The sequence below is a fragment of the Passer domesticus genome, chromosome 2 (assembly GCF_036417665.1).
Source record: "Passer domesticus isolate bPasDom1 chromosome 2, bPasDom1.hap1, whole genome shotgun sequence".
In the NCBI taxonomy this organism is placed as follows: domain Eukaryota; kingdom Metazoa; phylum Chordata; class Aves; order Passeriformes; family Passeridae; genus Passer; species Passer domesticus.
Genome location: NC_087475.1, coordinates 87658098 through 87678871, shown reverse-complemented (window position 1 = coordinate 87678871; position 20774 = coordinate 87658098). Strand labels below are relative to the sequence as shown.

The 20774-nt window shown below is 45.9% G+C and overlaps 2 protein-coding genes across 3 annotated transcripts; one reads left to right on the top strand and one right to left on the bottom strand.

Moving 5' to 3' along the window:
- Positions 1–327: 327 nt before the first annotated feature.
- M6PR (mannose-6-phosphate receptor, cation dependent) lies at positions 328–5880 on the bottom strand. Its single transcript, XM_064409835.1, has 7 exons — positions 5703–5880; positions 4122–4292; positions 3759–3931; positions 3559–3668; positions 3228–3358; positions 2609–2735; positions 328–2068 (listed from the first exon to the last, which is right to left on the bottom strand). Exons 1-7 carry the CDS (start codon positions 5765–5767, stop codon positions 1946–1948), a joined length of 900 nt encoding a protein of 299 aa, XP_064265905.1. The 5' UTR covers positions 5768–5880; the 3' UTR covers positions 328–1945.
- A 268-nt stretch (positions 5881–6148) lies between these two features.
- On the top strand, positions 6149–19804 carry KLRG1 (killer cell lectin like receptor G1). Of its 2 annotated transcripts, XM_064409837.1 has the most exons (6): positions 6149–6490; positions 7674–9663; positions 14363–14455; positions 15136–15287; positions 17141–17244; positions 18203–19804. In XM_064409837.1, the coding sequence occupies exons 2-6, from the start codon at positions 9546–9548 to the stop codon at positions 18312–18314; spliced, it is 579 nt and encodes a 192-aa protein (XP_064265907.1). In that variant the 5' UTR covers positions 6149–6490; positions 7674–9545; the 3' UTR covers positions 18315–19804. The 2 variants fall into 2 exon arrangements, with proteins under 2 accessions (XP_064265907.1, XP_064265906.1); XM_064409836.1 differs by lacking the exon at positions 6149–6490 and having other exon boundaries at positions 6513–9663.
- The last annotated feature ends 970 nt before the right edge of the window (positions 19805–20774 follow it).

The window sequence follows — 20774 nt, the reverse complement described above, 5'->3', positions numbered from 1 at the left end:
CTTTTTAACCCCCAAGTGTTTGGAAAGTACAAATCTCATCACTAAGTTACTTTTGCCTGTCATTTCTGCAGAAAAATACAGAGCATAATCCATCCATCCGTAAGTTTCAGCTTTGAAAGATGTGGATAGCCTTCCCTCACAGGCCTGAGAGGACCTGGAGTGAAACGAGGTGGCGGCAACAAAAACCATGAACTAACAAAAACATGTTCATTACTGGAAAGAGTTCAGGCACCAGGCACCACACACTAAGGACCCTTTACTTTTGGGTGAGAATAAAGGTGCTCTGGCACCAAAGCAAGGTCTTGCTACATCAGCACAACACTTCACCAGGTTTTTTGGTCACTTTATTTTTTTTTATTTTTGAAAGTTGTGTTTTGTAAAAAAAAAATTACCTTAGACACCACCATGAAAACAGTAAAGGACTTACTGACTTCCTATTTTTCCCGTTATGAGAAAGAGAGACTGTAACAAAACTCAGAGAAAGCAGGAATTGCTTGCCCACTCCAAACCCAGAAAGAAAGCAGGGCCACCCCTTTTCTCTCAACGTCTTAAAAATACATGACCCTTGTCTGTACTCTGCTGTTAACACAGTGGTGGCTTATTCAGTCTCTGCACCCCAGACTGAGGGCAGTTCTCAGCCAGTCCACACAGTAGGGTAGAATGGGATTGCTGGAGTCTAGCCTCTCAAACAAAAAGCAATTTAGAATCCAGGTGTGAAGTTCCTGAAGGTTCCCATTAAGTCTACAACTCCAGTGTACCTGCTTTTCACCAGGGCCCAAAGAGAAGGTCTTTCTCACTCCCAGCCAGTGGCAGTATACTGAGTACCATCTGCGCAGGGCAAGTGTCTTAAGATGCCTGCACTGTGCTTAAGGGGACAGTGATTTATAAAAGCTGACCATGTAAGAATCCCTTATGCACTTCTGTGTTAGCATTCTTAGCCAGGACTTCTATGGTTTCTTTGATATAAAAATAAATTCTGACGGCTTCGTAGGAAAAGCCTCTGCAAAACAAGGAACTTCTGGGGAGCGTGAAATCACAATTTCACACAAAAGGTGTGTGGGCAGTCACCTCAGGAAGCCTGTGTCAGAACTGAAGTGGCAGCTACCTGTCTCATTTTGTCTCAATGTCACTGTCAGTTTCGGCAAATGTTCTTTTTCCTTAGCAGCACATCTTTTCCTTTTCCTTTCCAGCGATTGAGAAGACTGAGTCAATACTTTGACTGAAGTCAATATTTTGACTCCATTGAACTCCTATGGTTTTTCAGCATTGCCCCTCTCCAGTCTGAGAGGATGGCATGCATCCCTTTACAGTTGTTGAAAGAAAACTGTTCAGAAGTTCACACCACTGTCATTAGGGAAACAAAAGATTGCAGAGGTGCGAATGCCTCTTCACCCCCAGAGTCTGGCACAGAGCACTCTGTGCCAATTATGCTGGCAGAAATTGTATAACAGTGCAGAAGCTAGCAAAGCTGAAAATGCATTCAATGAAAAATAATTCCAGTGTCTTACAGATCCTGTAAACCCTAGGGAAAAAAATAAAAGACACAGAATATCCCTTTTACAGTGTCAGCTGTTTTAACCCATAGCCTTTTTCCCTTTCTGCACCCATCCATGCCCCTTTTTTCCTCTTAGTGATTCATCTCCCATTCCTGCTCAGTGCTGAACTGAGCAACTCATATTGCTGTTTCCTGCTCAACTGTCAACACTTCTCCCCTGAGCTCTGCTGCACTTTTGAAACCCAACCCAGCATTATATTTATAAGACATGCCATTAGGAACCAGTGCTGTTCACATCCAGAGGCATCCATGGGACTTGACACACCGGAGACAGCGGAAGCAAACAGTGTAAAGAAAATCAGAAGTGAGAGAAGGAGAACTGGCTGGGAGGCACCTGGCTAAACAAGCACTGGGAAGATGGGGAGAAAAGATCTTGGTGTGGAAAGCCTGTCACATGGGCAGCAAGTGGTCATCCCGTTCTTCTGACTCTTCTCCCAGCTGGTCATCCCCCACGCCACGGTAGGCGGCTGGCGCGTTCCGAGGCTTGGATCGGCACACAAAGTCACAGCCATCCTACGAGCACAGGACACAGCACCAGCATCAGACTGTTTGCAATTGACTCAGCATCCAAACCAAAGCAGTTCCTGTGATTTCTCTTTTGCTAAGAGATTATGCCTATCCTTGCGCTACCTGAAACATCTCCCCAAAACCTGGGGAAAAAAAACATCCTACTCTAAAAGCTCTGGACAGTTGTGCAGCAACATCAGGCCAAGGCAAGTACGAAGGATAAATAGCACTGCCTACAATGACCAAGGAAGGATTTCACAGTCAGAAATAAGCATTTCACAGTCCCCAGGTGAACATTTCTACCTGGGAAGTGTTAACTCCTGAGGAGCTCATGTTCTAGTTTGTTATAGAGCAGTTGCAGGAAAGAGACAAGGAGTTGGTCTCAGCAAGGATTAAAAAATGGCATACTCAAGAAAAAGGAAACAGATGCCCTCTTCTTGTGCTTCAAAGTACTCCGCCCTGGTGGTAGGTCTACCCAAACCACAGAGTCAATCCTTTTTCTCCTAACATGGGCTAGGCTGAGAATACATAAAAATTTTTACTCACTGCCACCAAATTGCCCAGATCTTGCCAGAAGGCAAAGTGAGGAATCTGCTCCATGCCCTTTGCTCCCACAATGAGGCGCTGGTAGAGGAACCCACCAATGATGTAGACTGCAATCAGTGACACAAACCTAAAAGGCAGAATTAAAAAAAAAAAAAGGAAAATCAAAGCTGAGGAAATCCTACAGAAAATCTCTTCCGAGCCAGTTACCTGCCTTACATTAGCATTGGAACAATGCTAGCACCACTCAAGAAGAGAGCTGTAAACAGAAACCAGACCATAAAAGGTCCCCAAGTTATCAATCTGCTTGTATAAATCTTTTAGCAGCATTATGTGAAGTAGTGCCTCTAAGCACAAACACAGAAAATGAGTCAAGACTCCTGGTCTGAGTTCCCTGCTCTGGCAAAGAGCCATCCAGGAAGATGTTTACTGGGAACAAACCAGCCTAGCATCATGCCCTGAGCAAGAGCTTTTGACCAAAAAGCTCAGAGGCATAGTAACATCTAATGGTGGCTGTGGGAAAGTACACTGCAGTAATTTAGTCTTACTACGGCATTTGCTACGTTTCTAAATAGCACTGGAGATTATGACTCAGGCACAAACAGCTCTTCAAATGACTCACGTGATCAGTAGAATGGAGCCAGCACTGAGGTGGGAGTTCTCAGCTGGACAAGCTACACTGCTGTCCATTTCAAAGAGGTAGAAACACTCCTGCTCCTTTTCCCGCTCTTCAGATATAATGCTGAATGAACTCTGCAATTTGGGAGAAGTGAAGTCATGTGAAAACATGCCCACGCACACTGAAGGTCACTAGGAGACAGTTTTATCACTGTTGGTGCAGTTGGGCACCAGACACTGGAGGCCAGCTCACTGTCCCCCCAAAACCCCTCTGCTCAGAACCAGCCATTGGTCTGGCAGCCCCCTGGTGCTCTCTCACCCCAGGTGTCACTCACCGCTGTCACTCCCCGCTTGCAAGAAATCATTATCACAGCTCGCCTCTTCTCACCACTGCAGTGACTGCCGTATGAATCACCTCCTTTATAAATCAGCATGATCCAGTCACCTGCCAGGAGAGAAACAACACAGGCTACAAATCCAGATCAGAAGGCAAAAGGCAGCTACTGAGTAAGCCAAGTATTGAGTGGAATCATACTTCCATTGAACACCTGGGTTTCATTGATTCTTCCTATCACTGTGGTCTTTCCATTCTGCCTGTCTGTTTGCACCAGGCCACCGAAGTCGTGCGAGGTGCTGTTGACCTCCCTGCACACCCTGAAATGGTAGATGTAGTTTTCTGTTTTGCCCTTCTCCACAGTTATGTTAAACCTGCAGCAGGGAGAAGACAGAAAAGACAGCCCATTAGATTACAAAGAACACTCAGAGCAGTGGCACTTTAGACCAGGAAGCCAGTCAGAGACCTTACTAACAGGAGGAGACCATTCTGCAGCCTGACCCATTCCTCCCTTCCCCTTGGCCCAGTGTGCAGCCCCGAGGCCTGCAGGGTGTTGTGCTGTACCTCATGTGGCTCAGGGGCTCCAGTTTCTTCAGCAGGGCTCTCTCCATCTGTGACTCACTGCTCTCATCACCAACCACATCACAGCTCCTCTCTTCTGACTGCTCGGCCCCCACTACAGCCAGGGCCACCAAGACCAGCAGCAAGGCAGAGGTATGGCAAGGTGGTGACATCCTGGACACATGCCACAGAGAACACAGGATTAACTTCACAAAGGATTAGTTTCAGCCCCCTGCAAACTAACTTCAGGGTCATGGAGTCAATGATTAGCCACTTCCTCAGTCCTGACTGCAAAAAGGAGAAGCTGAAATCTAGAAACAACTCATGGTTCACAAGAGACTAAATCTGAATCTCTTGCGCAGCCAAAGACAATTCACTGGGCTGATTTGGGGCTCTCTTCTGCATTTGCCTCGAGACCACAAAAAGTTGTGCTGCTGAGCACATTAATTAGCTGCCAGAGCAGAGTCCAGCAGACTGAACGCTGGAGTAAATTTCAGGCATAATCCACTGTTTGTTATGGTGTTGCACTGAGAAGCCAGTCAGCAGAAAATTATTTATGAGACCTCTAATCAATCATCTTCACAGCTCTCATGTAAAGAGCTCATAGGGAAGAGCCACCGTGATTAGTCAGGCCCTGTTCGTTCAAGTGCCTTAATCTTTATAATGATCTTTCCAGTACTCCTTTAGCTGAAAATCTGAAAGACATTAATAATGCTAAACGGCAACTTCACAGAACAGTTTCCACCAGGGAAGAAGGAAAGCAAGGCATCCTATGTAAGATCCAATCAACAAGGCAGTAATGAAGTAACAGTAATAATTAATAATAATAGCAATAATAATAACAACAACAGTAATAATAATCTATAAGATTTGCCCTTCAGGTTCACGCTAAAACGTGAAACGTTCACATCACATATGAAACGTTCAATGATAGCACCAGCCAAAGAAAGCAGTGCAACAGATTCCCCTCTGCTTCTTGTGCCGCAGATTTCGGTACAGCTCCAGTCGCTGGTGGAAGGCAGGCCCTCCATTAAACAGCACCTGGCTGCAGGCGGGCACAGAGCCCGTCCGAGCGAACCCAGCGATGTCCCCAGAGCCCCACGGCTCACAGCTGCTGAGGCGGGCTCTGCTCGCCATGGGGCACCAAAAGAAGGTTAGGAACGCAGAAATCACGGAACGGCTAAGGCTGGATGGGACCAAAGTGGGTCACTCGCTCCAACTTCCCTGCTCAAGCAGGGTCGTCCTAGAGCACACGGCACAGGATTGTGTGCAGGCGGTTCTGGAATATCTCCAGTGAGGGAGACTCCACAGCCTCCACGGGCAATCGCTTCCAGTGCGCGGGCACCGAAATGAGGAAGCCCGTGACACGAGGGCTCGTGACTGCTCTCTCCCGAGGCCAAGAGCAGGACCTGCCCTCAGCCCCAGGCACGGCTTCTCCCGGGATCTTGCTGCGCTTCGCTGGGAGCGGCCCGACCGGGCTCCTCCAGCCGGGGCCGCTGCCCCAGACCCGCCCGGGACGGAGCGCGGCTTCGCCCCGCGGCCTCGCCGTGCCCGCTGCCCACCTCGGCAGCCCCGCGCACCCACCTGCGGCCGCCCCGGGACCGGGAGCCGCCGCGCACAGGGAACAGAGACCCGCGGCTCACGCGCATCCCATGCTGGACGGCACGGGGACCACAGGCACGGGCGGCACCGGCCTCCTCCTCCGCGTCCCGACCGGCTCCCTCGCCCGCCCCGCCAGCCGGAAGCCGGGAAGAGCGTGGCGGAACTGGAGCCCGGCGCCAATGGGAACGCGGGAGCGGCCGGGATCGCCCGCCCAGGAGCGCTTCGGAGCGAATGATGCGCGGCGGAGGAAAGGCGGGCAGGGCCGGGTGGTGCACCGGGACACGCCCACTTCCTCTCTATCAGCCAATAGACTATGAGATGCAGCGCCTAGGCCCGCCCCCGCTCGCCTTTCTGCCAATGAACGACGAGGGCGGGCAGAGAGGAGGAGCCCTCACGGCGCGGAGCTCGAGAGAGCCGCACTCGGCATGCCGATGAGGCGGGGAACAGCGGGCACCAGCCCCTCGGGATCGGGATCGGGATCGGGATCGGGATCGGGATCGGGATCGGGATCGGGATCGGGATCGGGATCGGGATCGGGGGGCTCCAGGCTGCAGATCAGCTCACCAAGGTGTCTGTGACTGTCCCTCGCTGCAGCCACGCTCTCCTCTCTCCTGTGGGGGAGAGCCTGTCCTCCGCACAGGTCCGGAGTAGCAGCAGGCAGGTGGCTGCATCAGCGGGGACGAAGGGCTTCTCGGCATCAGCCTCCCCTCGCTGCCGCTGCCGGAGGCGGTAGCAGTCCCTCTGTCGCTGGGCTTGGCCATCCCCACCAGGTACCTGCAGAGTGACTTTGTGTTGCAGGAGCAAGGTGTTTCGACTACCTCACTAAACTGTTTTGTGGCCTTGATCCTTCTGATTTTGTCCCCACTTTGTGCCGCTGGTGGATTCTCTCCAAGATTTGTTTTGTTCTTGTACTTTGGAATAAAGGTGCCTCCCCCAACTCCTGCAGATTTTGCCACTGTAGAGGAATTCCAGGTCCAGCATACAAAGTTAGTGTGCTTGAGCATCTTGGATATCATTAATAAAACTATAAATATGAGATGTAAGACTGGCCTGTCCAAAGGACATCTCGCTCCTTATGATGTGTTCCCTAGAGTACATCCACTTTCCAGGAGTCTGTTACTGGACGGGACAGATGTTCTTTGCCAGAGTTCTGAGGCTTTTGCATCCTTTAGTTAAGAAAGAAATGCTACAGCTAGTGAATGTTGGAAATGCTGGAAAAGGTACCTGTCTGAGAGAAATTTAGGAGGTTCCTCCTCTGGTATGCTGCTTCAGTAGTGAAGAACTGGGGAAGCAGTGCTGCTGGCTCCTGGAAAATTAATCAGTTTAGTCCTGCTGTGACTCCATACTGACAGTATGGCATAGCTGCATTAGTCAGATTTATTTATTCACACTTACATAATAACTGAGAGTTGCCCTCACACCTTCTGCAGTGTGATCCCTCCCACTCTAGTTCCTGTCCTGCTGATATTAGAAGAAAAAAAGTAAACCACATTGAAACAGCTCTTAATTCTTTCCCACCAGCTTTCACTTCTCCAGTTCTTCACAAATAATGCTGTCTTTGTAGTCACTCTGGGCCAGCAGGCGGCCTGAGCGCTTAAAAAGTGACAAAACTTGCAGGAGCTGGGAGAGACGCCTTTACTCCAAAGTATGAGAGAACATGGACATACTGGAGAGAATCTACCAAAGAAACACAAAGCGGGGACAAAAGCAGATTTGGACACTTAAGCTGTGTCTGAATCCTGTTATATACTTTTGAGCCATACAGACTGTATTCCCAGCTAAACTCCCCTGTGAGTATAGCAAATTCTCTCACTCTGAGCTTGAGAGCTCTTTTTGACTTCTCTATTATTCATTTCAAGCATTTAGGAGAGATGTTCTGCCTCTTGCCTTGCTCTGCTGCCTTATGCCTTCCCCATCCTTTCAAGCACACATTCCCTATTTTGCTGTCCACAGGCCCTACCTAGGATTGGAAGGAATCTTGTGGGTGCAATATGCCACCCTTACAGGCAAGTGAAGCAATTTGCAGAATTACCAATCCCCTCCCCGAGATGTGCATTGTAACAAATTGGCCACTCTGTGTCAGGTAAGCACCTCCCGTACAGTAATCTCTCACATTTAGAACCTGTCACCAGAAGGGGGAACAATCATCCCAGCTGGAGGTAGCAGTCGTCCCAACTCCTTTGTTGAGCATGCCCAAACAGTTACTGGAAATTAACTGTAGTGTACTGTGCTGAAGAAGTGCAGCCTGAGCCTGACCAATATCCCCATTCTGAGCACAAAATGGAAGGGATCAGCATGTGGATTAAAACAAAAACCAGCCAACCATGCAGCCAAGAGATTTCTCAGGGTGCTGGAAACATCTCTACTCCCCACCACAGAGTCACAGAATCTTTTAGGTTGGAAAAGATCCTGAAGATTGAGTTCAACCATTAACCTGACCCTGGCAAGCCCAGCACTAAACCATGTCCCTAAGCTCCACATCTGCATCTTTTTAAAATACTTTCAGGGGTAGTGACTCAACCACTTCCCTCTGCAGCCTGTCCCAGTGCTTGTTATCCTTTTTATTAAAGAAATTTTTGCCAATATCCAATCTAAATCCCCCCTGGCACAACCTGAACTTTTCTCATCAATGGTCGATACTTCAAAAGAAAAGTAGCCTTTCCTGTTGTTGCTGACCACAGAATCACTAAATGATTGAGTTGGGAAGGGACCTTTCAAGGTTATCTGGTCCCACCCCCTGCTCAAACTACAACCTGGTCCACCTACAGCCCAGGACTGTGTCCAGGCCACTCTCCACTGAGGGACACACCACAACCTCTCTGGCCAACCTATGTCAATTTTCAGACACCCTCAGAGTAAAAAAAGTGTTTCCTGATGTTCAGAGGCAACACCTTCTGTCTTTCAGTTTGTGCCCATGGCCTCTTGTCCTGTCACTGTGCACCACTGAAGACTTTGACTCTTCTTGAGTCAAATTAATGCATATAAATACCCTTCCTTCATACATATATAATGTATTTATATACATTAATTGGATCCTAATCAAGAAGTCTTTTCTCCAGGCTAGACAGTACCAGAGCTCTGAGTCTTTCCTCCCAGGACAGCAGGAGTCTGGTCCCATTATGCTCCTTGTGCCCCTTTGGCAGATTCTCCTGAGTATGTCCCTGTCTCCCTTGTACTGATGCTGTTGAGATGGTGACTTGGAGGGCCTTGAGGAATGCCAGCTCTCAGTGCCTGCCTTGTGTCTCAAGCACAGTCACAGCGGTATTGGGTATGAACAGAGTTCCCAGTCTGAAGTGGAATTGAATTGTCCAAAGCTCACAAGGCTTCCTTTTCAAACCTCTACTTCCTGTCTGACAGCAGTTGGGCTGCCACTTTGCCATAGCCATTGCTTATCCCATTTTTCACCTTGTACTCTCACTAGTCACCTTTTTTACCTTGTGCTGTCATCATCCTGCTGCTTCCACCCTGAAGGGAGCTCCTCAGAGCAGCAGGAATCCTCCCAATTCCTGCATCAGTGTAACCTCACCCTCTTGCATTGGCAACAATTAGAGTACCCCTGAACTTTGTGATGTTTGTGAACACCTTTTCCATTAGCAGCTGTTCTTGAGACATCCTCCATCAGGTTAGAAAAATGAAAGCTGCTGCAGTTCCACTGCTCTCCATTCCGTTGTAAATTTGGTTATCTTAGCAGCTGGATATAGAGGTAGCAGCTACATATTTCTTGTCTTCTGAATGTAGCCTCAGGCTTCCTGTTTCACAGGCATTGAGCACTGTTGTTCAACAGCCCGATCGAAACATCCTTTTGTGCACACTCCTTGCTTTGGCATGGAGGCAAACAGATCAGAAATTTCTGCAGCTGATGAGAGTGAGGAAGTAACTTATACTTCTATCAAATTCTCTCAGACTCCTCCTCCAAGGGCCAAAGCTCCACAGGAGAAAAGAGGTGAGGAAAGATGGATCAGGTAGGTGAATCAAAAATTTTACTTTGAGTGAAAGCAAGATTTAACAGAAACACTCTGAACTGGCAACTGATTTTGAGTGCCAGCTTAGAGAGTTGTTGCTTTGGTTTTAAAACTACTGTGGATATTTTAGTGTGATTAAAGCTGACAAGTTAGAGACCCAGCATTTTCCCCCTCCCTCTCACCAACCTCCTTCAGTGTCTACTCCTGGGCATTCAACCCAGGCATCCTTTTCTTCAAAACTGGTTTAAAGTTGTCTGCTTGTCAGCAGCAAGAGGTTGTGAGCAATAGTTCTTTGAAGGGCAGGCAAGATGCGAATACAGATAAATTAGAGGCGCATGCTAATCAGAGATCAGAGGCAGAGAAAGCATATGAGATCATCCAGCCTCTCTCCTGTGGGGCTGTGCAGGATTCTTCTGTGATTTTTTCCTGTTTTCTGTGTTCTAGTGTTACATACCTCCCAGTGAGCAAATTTTCAGCTTTTGCTGCGAAACAGTTCTTCAGAGCACTTTACTATCAGGAAGATTTTCTTCGTGCTTTCCTTAAATTTTTACTTTCCTTATTTCCTCTCCATTACCCCCGATTAGACCTGCAGATGTCACAGCAAACAATTCCTCTGGCAGCTTAGTGTAGAAATACCACCTTCAAAGAGTCAAACATTGCATTGGTGATCCTTCTTTGTAAATATTTCCTTCAGGCAAAATGATGGAGGGGTTGGAACTAGATGAGCTTTGGAGTGCTTTCCAACTCAGATAATTCTATGATTCTATGAAACATCAGTGAGCTTTAGATGAGTTCTGTTGCATTGTCTGCAACACTAATGGTTGACTCTAAATTTTCAGAGGTGTTACAGCAAAGGGGACTCTCACTGTGGGATACAAGGTTTCTATACCCTGATCAGAATAATTTTGTATACCTGTGGTGTTTACTGCTGCCTGGTCACTCGTTTCACTATGGAAACAAAGCCAGCACAGAAACTCCCCAGTTCCTATCTGGTGCTCACACTCCATCTGTTTGGAGGGCAGTCTTGCTTTTGCATATGTTTCTGCCAGAAATTATGTTTTCTGTTGCATCACACAGTAACATGGTTTCATTCCCTGCCATTCTTGTTCACCCCCACCCTGTTCAAAGGGGTTTAACCAATGCCCTCTTTGGATGTCTGCATTTTTCTTTTTAACATCTCTCCACATTCTTTTATGGAACCTCATCTTTTTGAGCTATGGTCAGACAACCGAAAATAAGGAAGCTGATATTTGAACACACTTTTTGTGCATATTATTTGATTATTTCTCATCTTTCTTCAGCATGAAAGAGATCCCTAAGGAGCTCACTTTAAGTACCTTTATTTTGAAAATCTTTATGTTCAATTCTGTTCCTACCTCCATCACTTCTGAGAGATGTGCTCTCAGGTATTTTTCCCTTGCTGACTTTGCAGGCACATTATTATGGGTGCGTAGATCAGTCCTCTGGTCAAACCAACAGGTTTTGGTGCTTATAGATTCCTCAAAAATGAAGAGCTGCCCTGGTTGTTTCTTCTGTTTGGCTTCCAGAGAGCCTTAGATGTGCTGTACTACCAGAATGTCTGTACAGCAGTCACTTAAGACAGTGTTAGCCCGTGTAGTGCTTGTGGTAACAGCAATAACCAGGTCTGTGCCACAGCCAGGAACAGAATCCTCGTATCTCAAATTCTCCTCCTTGGCTCTAGGTAGTCATGCTGCTCCCATAGTGAGGTAGGCAGGAGCTGAGGGGAGCTGTTTGGGACAGTGCCATGACATTCTTCAGATTGTCCTGATGAATTGAATTTTAAAGTGCTAACAGCTTTCAGTTTTTGAACTGAATCTGGACTCCCAAATCTAAAAATATTGGGTCATGTTGCTTGCAAATAAATGGAGAGTATCAGAGTCATTTCTCCGAGCACAGACTTATTGGGGTGTTTTGTAAACAGAAAGTGATAACATTGTATATTTACATTAAGTGCCCACCAGTCCACTTACCCCTTTGGACAGACTCTTCCAGTTCATCACATAACTACATGGAAATATTTCTGGATGCTCCATTCAGATTTTCCTCCTGTTTCAAACTCATCTTAGGTACTTCTCCTGTCCACTCCTGCAAGAGTTTCACATGTAGTTCAGGGGCTGAAGAGGAAACAGAAACCATTGAACCTGTTTTAAAAAGTGTGAACTGCAGGGGCTCCTTTTGCAGCAGGTGAAAATCCTGATTTGTGAAATATTTTATTCCACTTCTCTGGATTGATCTCTGTAGTTCGAGAGCAGCTTAAATTCACATCAAACACTTCCTGTTTTCCAACTTCACTTTGTTGGTTTTTTTTTTTTCTTCCAAAATTATCTAATGCCATATTTTTTCATTTTTGTGAACTTTAGTGACTCTCCCACTGTTGGGGTTGTGGAGGTGCCCTGGGATTTTGTTTTTATGATGAATCATTCCCTTTTTTCTGCAATTGGTTTGAAACAATAGAGAGTGAACTGCTCTATTCATTGCCAGGAGGCACCAGCTCCATGCCCGGTGTTGACATTTAAGGATTAACTGTTTCGAAGACTGCCATCCTGGTTGCCTTGTCTTGGCAGTTTTCCCTAAAATCTAAGAGTGATCAGAAGGATGCAGGAGACAGCTTCTTTGGAGAGGCAAGAGAGGAAGGAAAACAAAAATACAGATGTGATCTCAGAACCAGGAGTTGTGTTTCATCAGATGTTTATCTCCTTTTGCCAAGTTTTCAGTTGTAATATGCAGAGAAAAACCTCCACCCTACCCCTTAACCTTGGGCTGACTTCATTCTCTTGAGGCCTAATCTGATGACAAAACCCAAGCTGCCAGGAATACAAACAAGAGGAACAGAGAGCAGAGTCAAGTTTAAGTTCCCGACCCAGTCCAAGTCCTTCAGTTCTCCCACTGTGTGAAGTCCCTTTGTGTGAAGCTGAGGAGTAGGTTGTAACTCAAAAGTCTTTCTGTATTGTCTCTGAAAAGGGATGGGGTTTTGTTCTGTAATAATGATTTTTAAAAATAAGAGATGTTACTATTTTTAAACTATGTTTGGGACAGCTAGAAGATCCTACAAGCTTCAGGAAATGTGAGAAAACCTCTATCTTAGAAAAGATCTTTATACCAGAAGAATGATGCTTACAACAATGCTCCCTCATGATCTCCCTTGTTACCTTAGAAACTACTTCTGGGTAAAACCACAGGCCTAAGTGTGTCGCTATAGATGAGAAACTGGCCTTTACATAAGTGACCCTGCTCAAAATCAAAATAAATTAATTTTTATTAATTTACTGATCTAGTCTACTTTCTGTATTTGGACAAAGCTTCCAATGTTTAAAGGATGCGTTCTTATTTTTAAGTGGAGTCCCTTCACCTTCTGTTTTAGCACTGGCTTTCTTTGTCTTTCTCACAATATTCTTCGTATGTGATCTGCGTTTGTTTTCAACCTCCCCCAAGTGATGAAATATGTTTCTTCGTGGCATGACGAAGAGAGAAGCACCTCACATTTCATGAGATCCATGGAGATTTTGTTGCTAGATTTGGGTAGAAGGCTCTGGAATATCACAAGATCAGGATATGGTACATAAGTTAGCTGCACATTTACTGCTTCTTAGAAAGTGCTGTTGTCTATGGAGCTGTTGAACTGAGATTAATAAAACAAGCAAACCAAACTCCCCTGGAACTCATCTGTGCCAGTAAGTGTCATCCTCTCTTCTGTCTGGAAGAGATTTTAGTGCTGAGATTTCAAGTGTTTTATGCAAACTGAATGCCTCTTGGGTCAAACACAGCTCCAGGAGATGGCAGTGGAAAAGCAGCATGTAGCCTGGAGGTTAAGATGTTGTGCTGTACATAAGCAGACCTCTACAGGCCAGTCCTGACCAGCCCTTTGAAAGTAAGCTGTGATGGGCTACAGTGGAAGCTGCCCCAAGGACTCACTCTCTGCCATGGACAGCCAGTGAACAGCAGACAGTGGTGGTGAAGGTGTGAAGGGGGAGATGTCCCAAGGTCTTCAAGGCTGGCTCTCCCATCCTGCCACCCCACCATGGAAGATGAAAATGTAGAACTGCCTTGGGAATATCCTGGAAAGATGTAGCATGACCATGTGTCTAAGCCTGTGAACAGGATGCTGAGATTAAACCTGGTGTTATTGCTGGGAGAGCTGGGGGAAAATCTTTGGATTCCTTTTTACATGTAAGCTGGAACATGGTGGCTGTAGCAATGCAGCTCTCTGGTTTCCACCCCAAGCTTCAGCACTGAGCCAGGAGTGGATTTGTTGGGAGGCACCTGCCAGCACAAGGTGTCACATGGTGCCTAGGTAGCTCCAGCTCACTTGTGGTAGGTGCTTCCTCTTCTGGGGTCAGCCACCACAGAGGCTGGACCAGCAGGCTCTGTGGCCAGGCAGGGGCAGAGCTAGGGATGATGTAGAGAAAAGTACCCCCTGGGAAGTTCAGACAGGAACTGGTGGCCCCAAACCCAGGTGAAATGGGGCCCTGGGCTGATGGGGAGGCCCCAGTTTGGCTGGGCAGGGACAGTGATGTCCACCATGTGCAGAGTGTATACAGACACGATGCTCTAAATAGTGCAGTTCCTTGTGGAAATGCCCAGGACAGAAGCAAACTATGTAAAACCACAGTCAGTTTTCCTGTGGCTTCTGTTCACTATGGTTTCTTTTCTCTTTTACAGCCACCTGTCTGTGGTCAGCAGTTCTGAAGGGCTTGGTCATAGGCTTTGGAACGCTGAGCATCTCCCTGGCAATTGCTTTTATTTGGAAGATGAGTAAGTGCACAAAGGGCTGCTGAGCATGAGCAACCGACAGCAAAGGACCAGCGACACATCTAACCACAGAAGCTCCATTGTATGGAGTTAAAACCAGAAACTGTTCTAGGATTCTACCAGCCTTATGTACCCACTAATATCCAGAATATTTTGAAGAATATGTTCTTCATGCAGACTCCAGGAAACCCATTTCAGATCCTGTGGCAAAGAACAATTAAACATATTGAAAAGTCTTTGTAGACTTGCCTGGTAAATGTAGAGGTAAACTGTAGAACAAATAGGTCTGTAATATATTTGCATGCATGCAGATGGTTCTAGACTATGTGGAGGAACTTCCTGTTAGTTGCTTAAAATCCATCCACCCAAAGTGGGATGTGATCACACCATACCCACAGAGTGTGATCTGTTTTCAGATAGCCAGTTGGGTATAACTGGGTATCTGAGTGGTTCAGTGGAAACCTGGGGGTGGGGTGAGTGTGTGCATGCTTGCCACCAGCATCAGAGTGCACATGACTATTGTAAGATTTTGAAATTACACTGTTATTTTCAGAATCTTGTCCTGATTTGAGTTTTCTGCATTTCAACTATCCAAATGAGTTGTTTCTCAGTAGGTCCTTGCTGACAAGTGTTTCTATTGGTTAATGGTAGAGAAGAGTATGAGTATTTTGACTTCTTTACAGGTGACTGCCAACCACACTGCCCTCAACAGTGGGTGGCCTACAGAGGGAGCTGCTACTCCTTCTCCATGGAGAAGAAGGACTGGAATTCCAGCCAGGAATCCTGCAGGGCACAGGGAGCTCACCTACTGGTGATCAGTGATACCTTGGAGATGGTAATGGTTTTCTTTGGCCTTGAGGGTCTCCCATTTCCTGCAGATACCTAAGTGACTGGCATACAACCTGTCACTTCAGCAATGTTTTGGTTTTAAAGGAGAGGAAGGATTTATGACTGTGGTGTTACACATCACAAAGTTTGCAGGAAGCAGAGAAGCAAGGGGGAGAACGGAGAGTTGAGGGTCACTGTCAGGTACTCAGAATCATCCTATGAAAGATGGTAGGAGACAGCCTTCTCCACTGTTCCTCTCCACCTCCTCTCCTATTCCCAATACGACTGATATGAATGATTACAGTGGCGCTGAGCAGTCGTTGTATTCATTGCCTACAAACTGATATGTCCCCACTCTCAAGGAGTGCTTCCTTTGCAAAAGCGATACTTCTCCTCCCTGTGAGTGCTCCAGCTCCTCCTGCTCAGTGACCCATGCCATTTCCTGTGTTCATGCTTAGATATTTCTTTCTCATTCTCTTTTCAAAGCTTACTTCCTCCCTCTGCCAAAATACCTCAGCTGTGCTGGTGAAATAAGAAACCATGTGTCCCACTGCAGGTGCTCTCTGGGGACAGGGGCATGCATGGTCACTGGAGGAAGGGGTAGTGCTGATTACTGGGGCACTGAGGCACATCTGCTTAAGTAGAGCAGAAACCTTGATCCGGCTTTGCTCAAGCCAGGGAGTATTAGCTCAGGTCCAATGAACGTGGACAGCTTCCAGTCTGTGGACAGAAGTTGCATTGTGTGATGTCCTCTGGAGGGTTACAAAGCCAGGTCTCTGCTTGATTGGGAGTATGTACATGGCTCTTACATTTGCTTAGACAAATCCTGTCTCCTTGAGAAATAGGTGTCTTCCCCAGATTACCCATTTCTTCAGCATGAAGAAAGCCTTCCTGCTCCTGCTCCTTTCTTGCTGCCATCTCAGCTACTAGAGTGTTATCCGTTATCCCTGCTCAGGAAGAGGGTTAGGTTTAGAGTTAGGGTTTAGACTCACCCTTCTAAACAACACTTTTCTAGCTATCCATGCCTTGTACTGCAACGGCTGTGATTGCTTGACCTACAAGTGCTAGGGAAGTGCAGTCATCTCCAAACCACCACCAACATTCCAGTTATTCCTCAAGCTGCTCCTATTCCCACAAAGCCAGCTTTGTTAATGCTTCTCTCTGAAGATGTCTTGTCTGAAGCTTTGTTTGTGGTAGCAGGAGATAAGGATGGAGCCCAGCCATACCCCTGAAAGGCTGCTGTTCTTTGGTTGCAAATGTGGACAAGACAAACTTACCTTTCCTGGCTTTGTCTTTCTGATGGAGAGGAGGGTTGGGGATGGGGAATTTACTTCATGGCTGAATTTCTGTTGCAGGCTTCACCTTTTAACAACAATTAGAGGTTAAAAATAGCTAAAAGGAAATGAACACTGAAAACATAGGAGGAAAATGTGTATGAAATTTAAAGAGCTTTCATACTGTGCTTGTTACACATATCTGTCAGTGCCTGCACTTCCTGCCCTACCCTGCCTTGATTTTATCTTTACTTGTTAATACTTCATATTAGCTTGCTAGTTAGCTGTATAGTGGGGTGTTAATGTTAATATTAATAGCATGCCTTCCTACATAAAGCTCTGTGCGGGAGACTGCGGTGCAATTCATAGAATCATATAATCACAGAATATGCAGAGTAGGAAGGGACCCACAGGATCATTGAGTCCAACTGCTGGCCCTGTCATTAGAAGGTGTGGAGAAGCAGTATTGTCAGTCACTAAAGGGACAGTGAGGTGAGGGGATGTATCTTGCTCTCTGTTCTCTTTATTTATCTCCATTTTCAAGCTGGCTTTCATTAGTCACTTTGTAATTCATCATCATTTCTAGGATCTGTTCAAGCGCATTCAAGCAGAATGTTTCTGGATTGGACTGAGGAACAATACAAGCTCTGGATGGATTTGGGAGGATGGATCTGTATTAAGTGATGCCAGGTGAGTTTCATTCTGTTTGAAAAACAATAGTGCTTATTCAGATTGCCTGGTGTTCCAGAACACCCAGAGCTCCTCCTCCAGATGTCAGAGCTTTCTTCCTGGGCAGATTTTCTTCTTGCTGTCACCTGTACTGCACTAAGCTCAATAGCATTTACTTTTCACTGCCCTGCACCTTGTAAAGGCATGTACCTGTGAAAAGCAGGCCAAGTATTAATGTCTCACTCTCTGCTTCCCTCCAGCTGCTCAGACCAAGGACTTTATTTACCTGCACCAGCACACAGATGCTTGGTTAAAAAGGCATATGGCTTTTCTGGGTTAAGTCCCCTTGCACCCATTCTGTAAAATGCTGGTGTCACTGGGTGCAAGAACCCAGCCCTTTCCAGCTCTACTGCTGCCAACCTAAGTCAGAACCTTAATTTTATCTCAGTCTTTATTTGGACAAAATCAGTGTTTTTCATGAGGAAAAGCATTTTTATCTGGTTACTTTGCCTGGCCCTTTCCTTTTTATGGCAGTTAAGGCAATGAGTTTGTTTCTAAAGCCTCTCCAGCAAGCAAAACTTGCCCAACATCTCACTGTCAACAGGTCAGTACTCTGAGCACTTGGCTTAGCTCCCTGAATAAATCCAGCTTTCTGTTCCTACAAACTCCTTGAAAGGCAGTGATCATTCCATGAGACTTTCACCACTGCCACTCACATGCTGGTGGATATCACTGCCACTGCAGGGAACTGTGTCTGCATTTGGGTCTGATTTGGGTTCTATGATGGCAAAATTACTTAGCTGTGCCAGGTAGATAGGTTTTTTGGTGTACATCTTATTTTCTAACAGCTGCCTTTTGGAGGTCAGGTTGTTTCTCTTCCTCTGGGCTACACCCTTCAAAATCAGATGTTTTTAATTTCTTGTCTCCAGGAGATAATCTCAGTATTTTTTTTTCATTCTCACTACCATGTCTCTTACAGAGTCCACTCTAACAGCCCTGTGCAAAATTGTGCTGTCCTGATGAAAGATCAGTTTCATGCCTCCAGCTGTGAAGTCTTAGCTCCGTGGATCTGTGAGAAAACACTTAGATAAATCCCATGTGTTTTTCCATCTCACAACGACCTCATCTGTGGTATGGGTTGATCATTAGCTTCATACAAGAGCAAAGACTTGCCTTTTCCATGCCCTCACTAAAGTGTTTTACAAGGACAGGTTTGTTGTCCATAAGGGTGAGTTACTCTCAGCAACAGATCTACTCTCAGTCCACGAGTGTTGGATTACTGCTCTTTGTGACCAGATGAGACCTGGGACATATTCTCTGGCCTACTCTTTCCCTTCTTTATCCTATAAAGGCAAATAAAAGCTTTGTCTTCGGACTTTTGAGGGGGACCTAGTCATTTTCTCTCACTTCTAAGTATCAGATTTCATTACCATTCCCTGCAACTCTGTTGTCTGATATCAGAAGGACCAGGAAAAAGAGGCTTGCTGTTCATTGACAGGAACATATAAACATATTTCTTGTTGTGGAAGCTTCTCCTTTTGCATCCCAGTGGTATGAGTGGGAGAGAAGAGGGTGAAATGAAACTGCAGCTTCTGTAAATCCAGCAGTGAAAATAAATATCCAGGACTGCACTGGACTAAAAGTGTGTACCTGTGCCACTTCTTCTCTCTGTTGGAAGGAATTAGGCATGTTTAACCAAGCTTGTAAAGAGACTGGACTTCTGGAGTCAAAGGAATACAGCTAATTCTGTGTAATTATTTAATTCACCAGAAACCTGTTTTCCTCCCCACCTGTGTGTTTTCGTACTGCAGAGGAAGCAGTGGACAAACCCTTAAGGCAATGATCTTCCAGTTCAAATAGAGCAGAGACAGGCTCAGAGTTTGAATGCCATAAAACCACAGTGAATATTTGGGAACACTGTCTTCAGTTCTGAGCTGCTCAGTATAAGAGAGACATGGACATACTGACTGGAGAGTCCAGCACAGGGCCACAAATATGACAATAGGGCTGGAGCACCTTCCCTATGTGGAGAGGCTGAGACAGCTGGGATAGTTTATTCTAAAGCAGAGAAGGCTGAGGAGAGATCTTATTCCTACAATCATAGAAGCACAATAACCAGCTTCAACATTTCAATTCAGACTCCATATATTTGCTTCATATTTTTTTTATTCTAATTGCAGGAAATCCTTACCAGCTACTAGTGGCATTATCTTTCACCTGCTTAACAGGATGCTACACATGAAGGTATCAAGGCAGTTAAAGACAAAATGATGGATCTTAGCATACTTAGCTAAGTGGATGTCTGCTGAGCCTCATGTAGAGTTCACTGAGATGAGGGTCTCAGGTGAGAATGTGTTACAGCAAGGGGGAGTCTGCTTTTTAAAACCCATGACTGAAACAGCCAGACCTGGGGAAACATCAGTGTAGGAGGAAGTGAAAACTTTGGAGTTTTCATCTTAGATTGTCTGGGTTACTTTGGGTGAGTCATTTTATCTGTGCCAAAGTCCATTCAGCTACCAAAAGATGTTCCTGGTTCCTAGAAGGTTGCCAGACACTATGAAATAGTGCTGAACACTTTGCTTGCTTTGTCAAAATGATGGAAGCATCTGTAGAAGGGAACCTACCAGTTACCTTACCAGAGAATACCACTGAAGAAACAGCTTCTCATATTACCATGATATGCAGGTGAGATGAGCATGTCTCTGCGCTTGCCTAGCTTACCTTGCCTGGATGGATTGAAAACATTTCTCTTCAGTTTTTGGCTACAAGAGCACATTTTTGACCAAGGTTCTAATGTTCAGGAGCAGGCTTGGGAGCCATGTGAGCTGTTTGGCTATTTCACAAAAAGAGTAGATCTCTATAGAGATCCCTGTGCCATGTGCAGTTCTGCATCTCGTCCTGTCAGGTTGGTCTTCCATCAGTCCAGCTCCTGACCTTTACCACTGTAAATTGTCATCTTCAGAAAGGCTTTGACCAGCCCATATGTACCAGCCCATTTCTTAACTCCAGAGTTATTCAGATTACCAAAGTTTTGATGATTATATTAGGAGAAGGTTAGGACAGACAGAAAATAATTTTATCCTGCACACTTTTTAATCTGAAAATTATGCTTTACATCCTCTAAAATAGATCTCTGTTCTTTGGAGTTTGCATTAGAGCTATAAGTAAGATATTCTACTGCCACTTGCAAGGGTAATAATTACCAGAGCTATTGATCCTCCTGCTGCAGACCAAGTAAAGACAGTGGTCTAAAGACCCCTTTTCCCTCTATGGTACAACATTGCCCATAACAGTGCATTACATGAATTTGCACTTAGTTAAATCAGGATGACTCCACCAAACAAAAATAATTTGACCTAGAAGGATCAATAACTTGACCTGGAACCAGAACCAGTAGAAGGAAAGTAAGACCCAGGCCACATATGTTCTGCTGTGTGAGGGTAGCTGCTGCTCTGGGCACTTGGTTAATGTGTTACATGCTGTTAATGGGTTGAACTTTTGGCAGCTTCCCATCATGTCACTGTCCCTGTTTCTGTCAGGGTGAAGGCCAG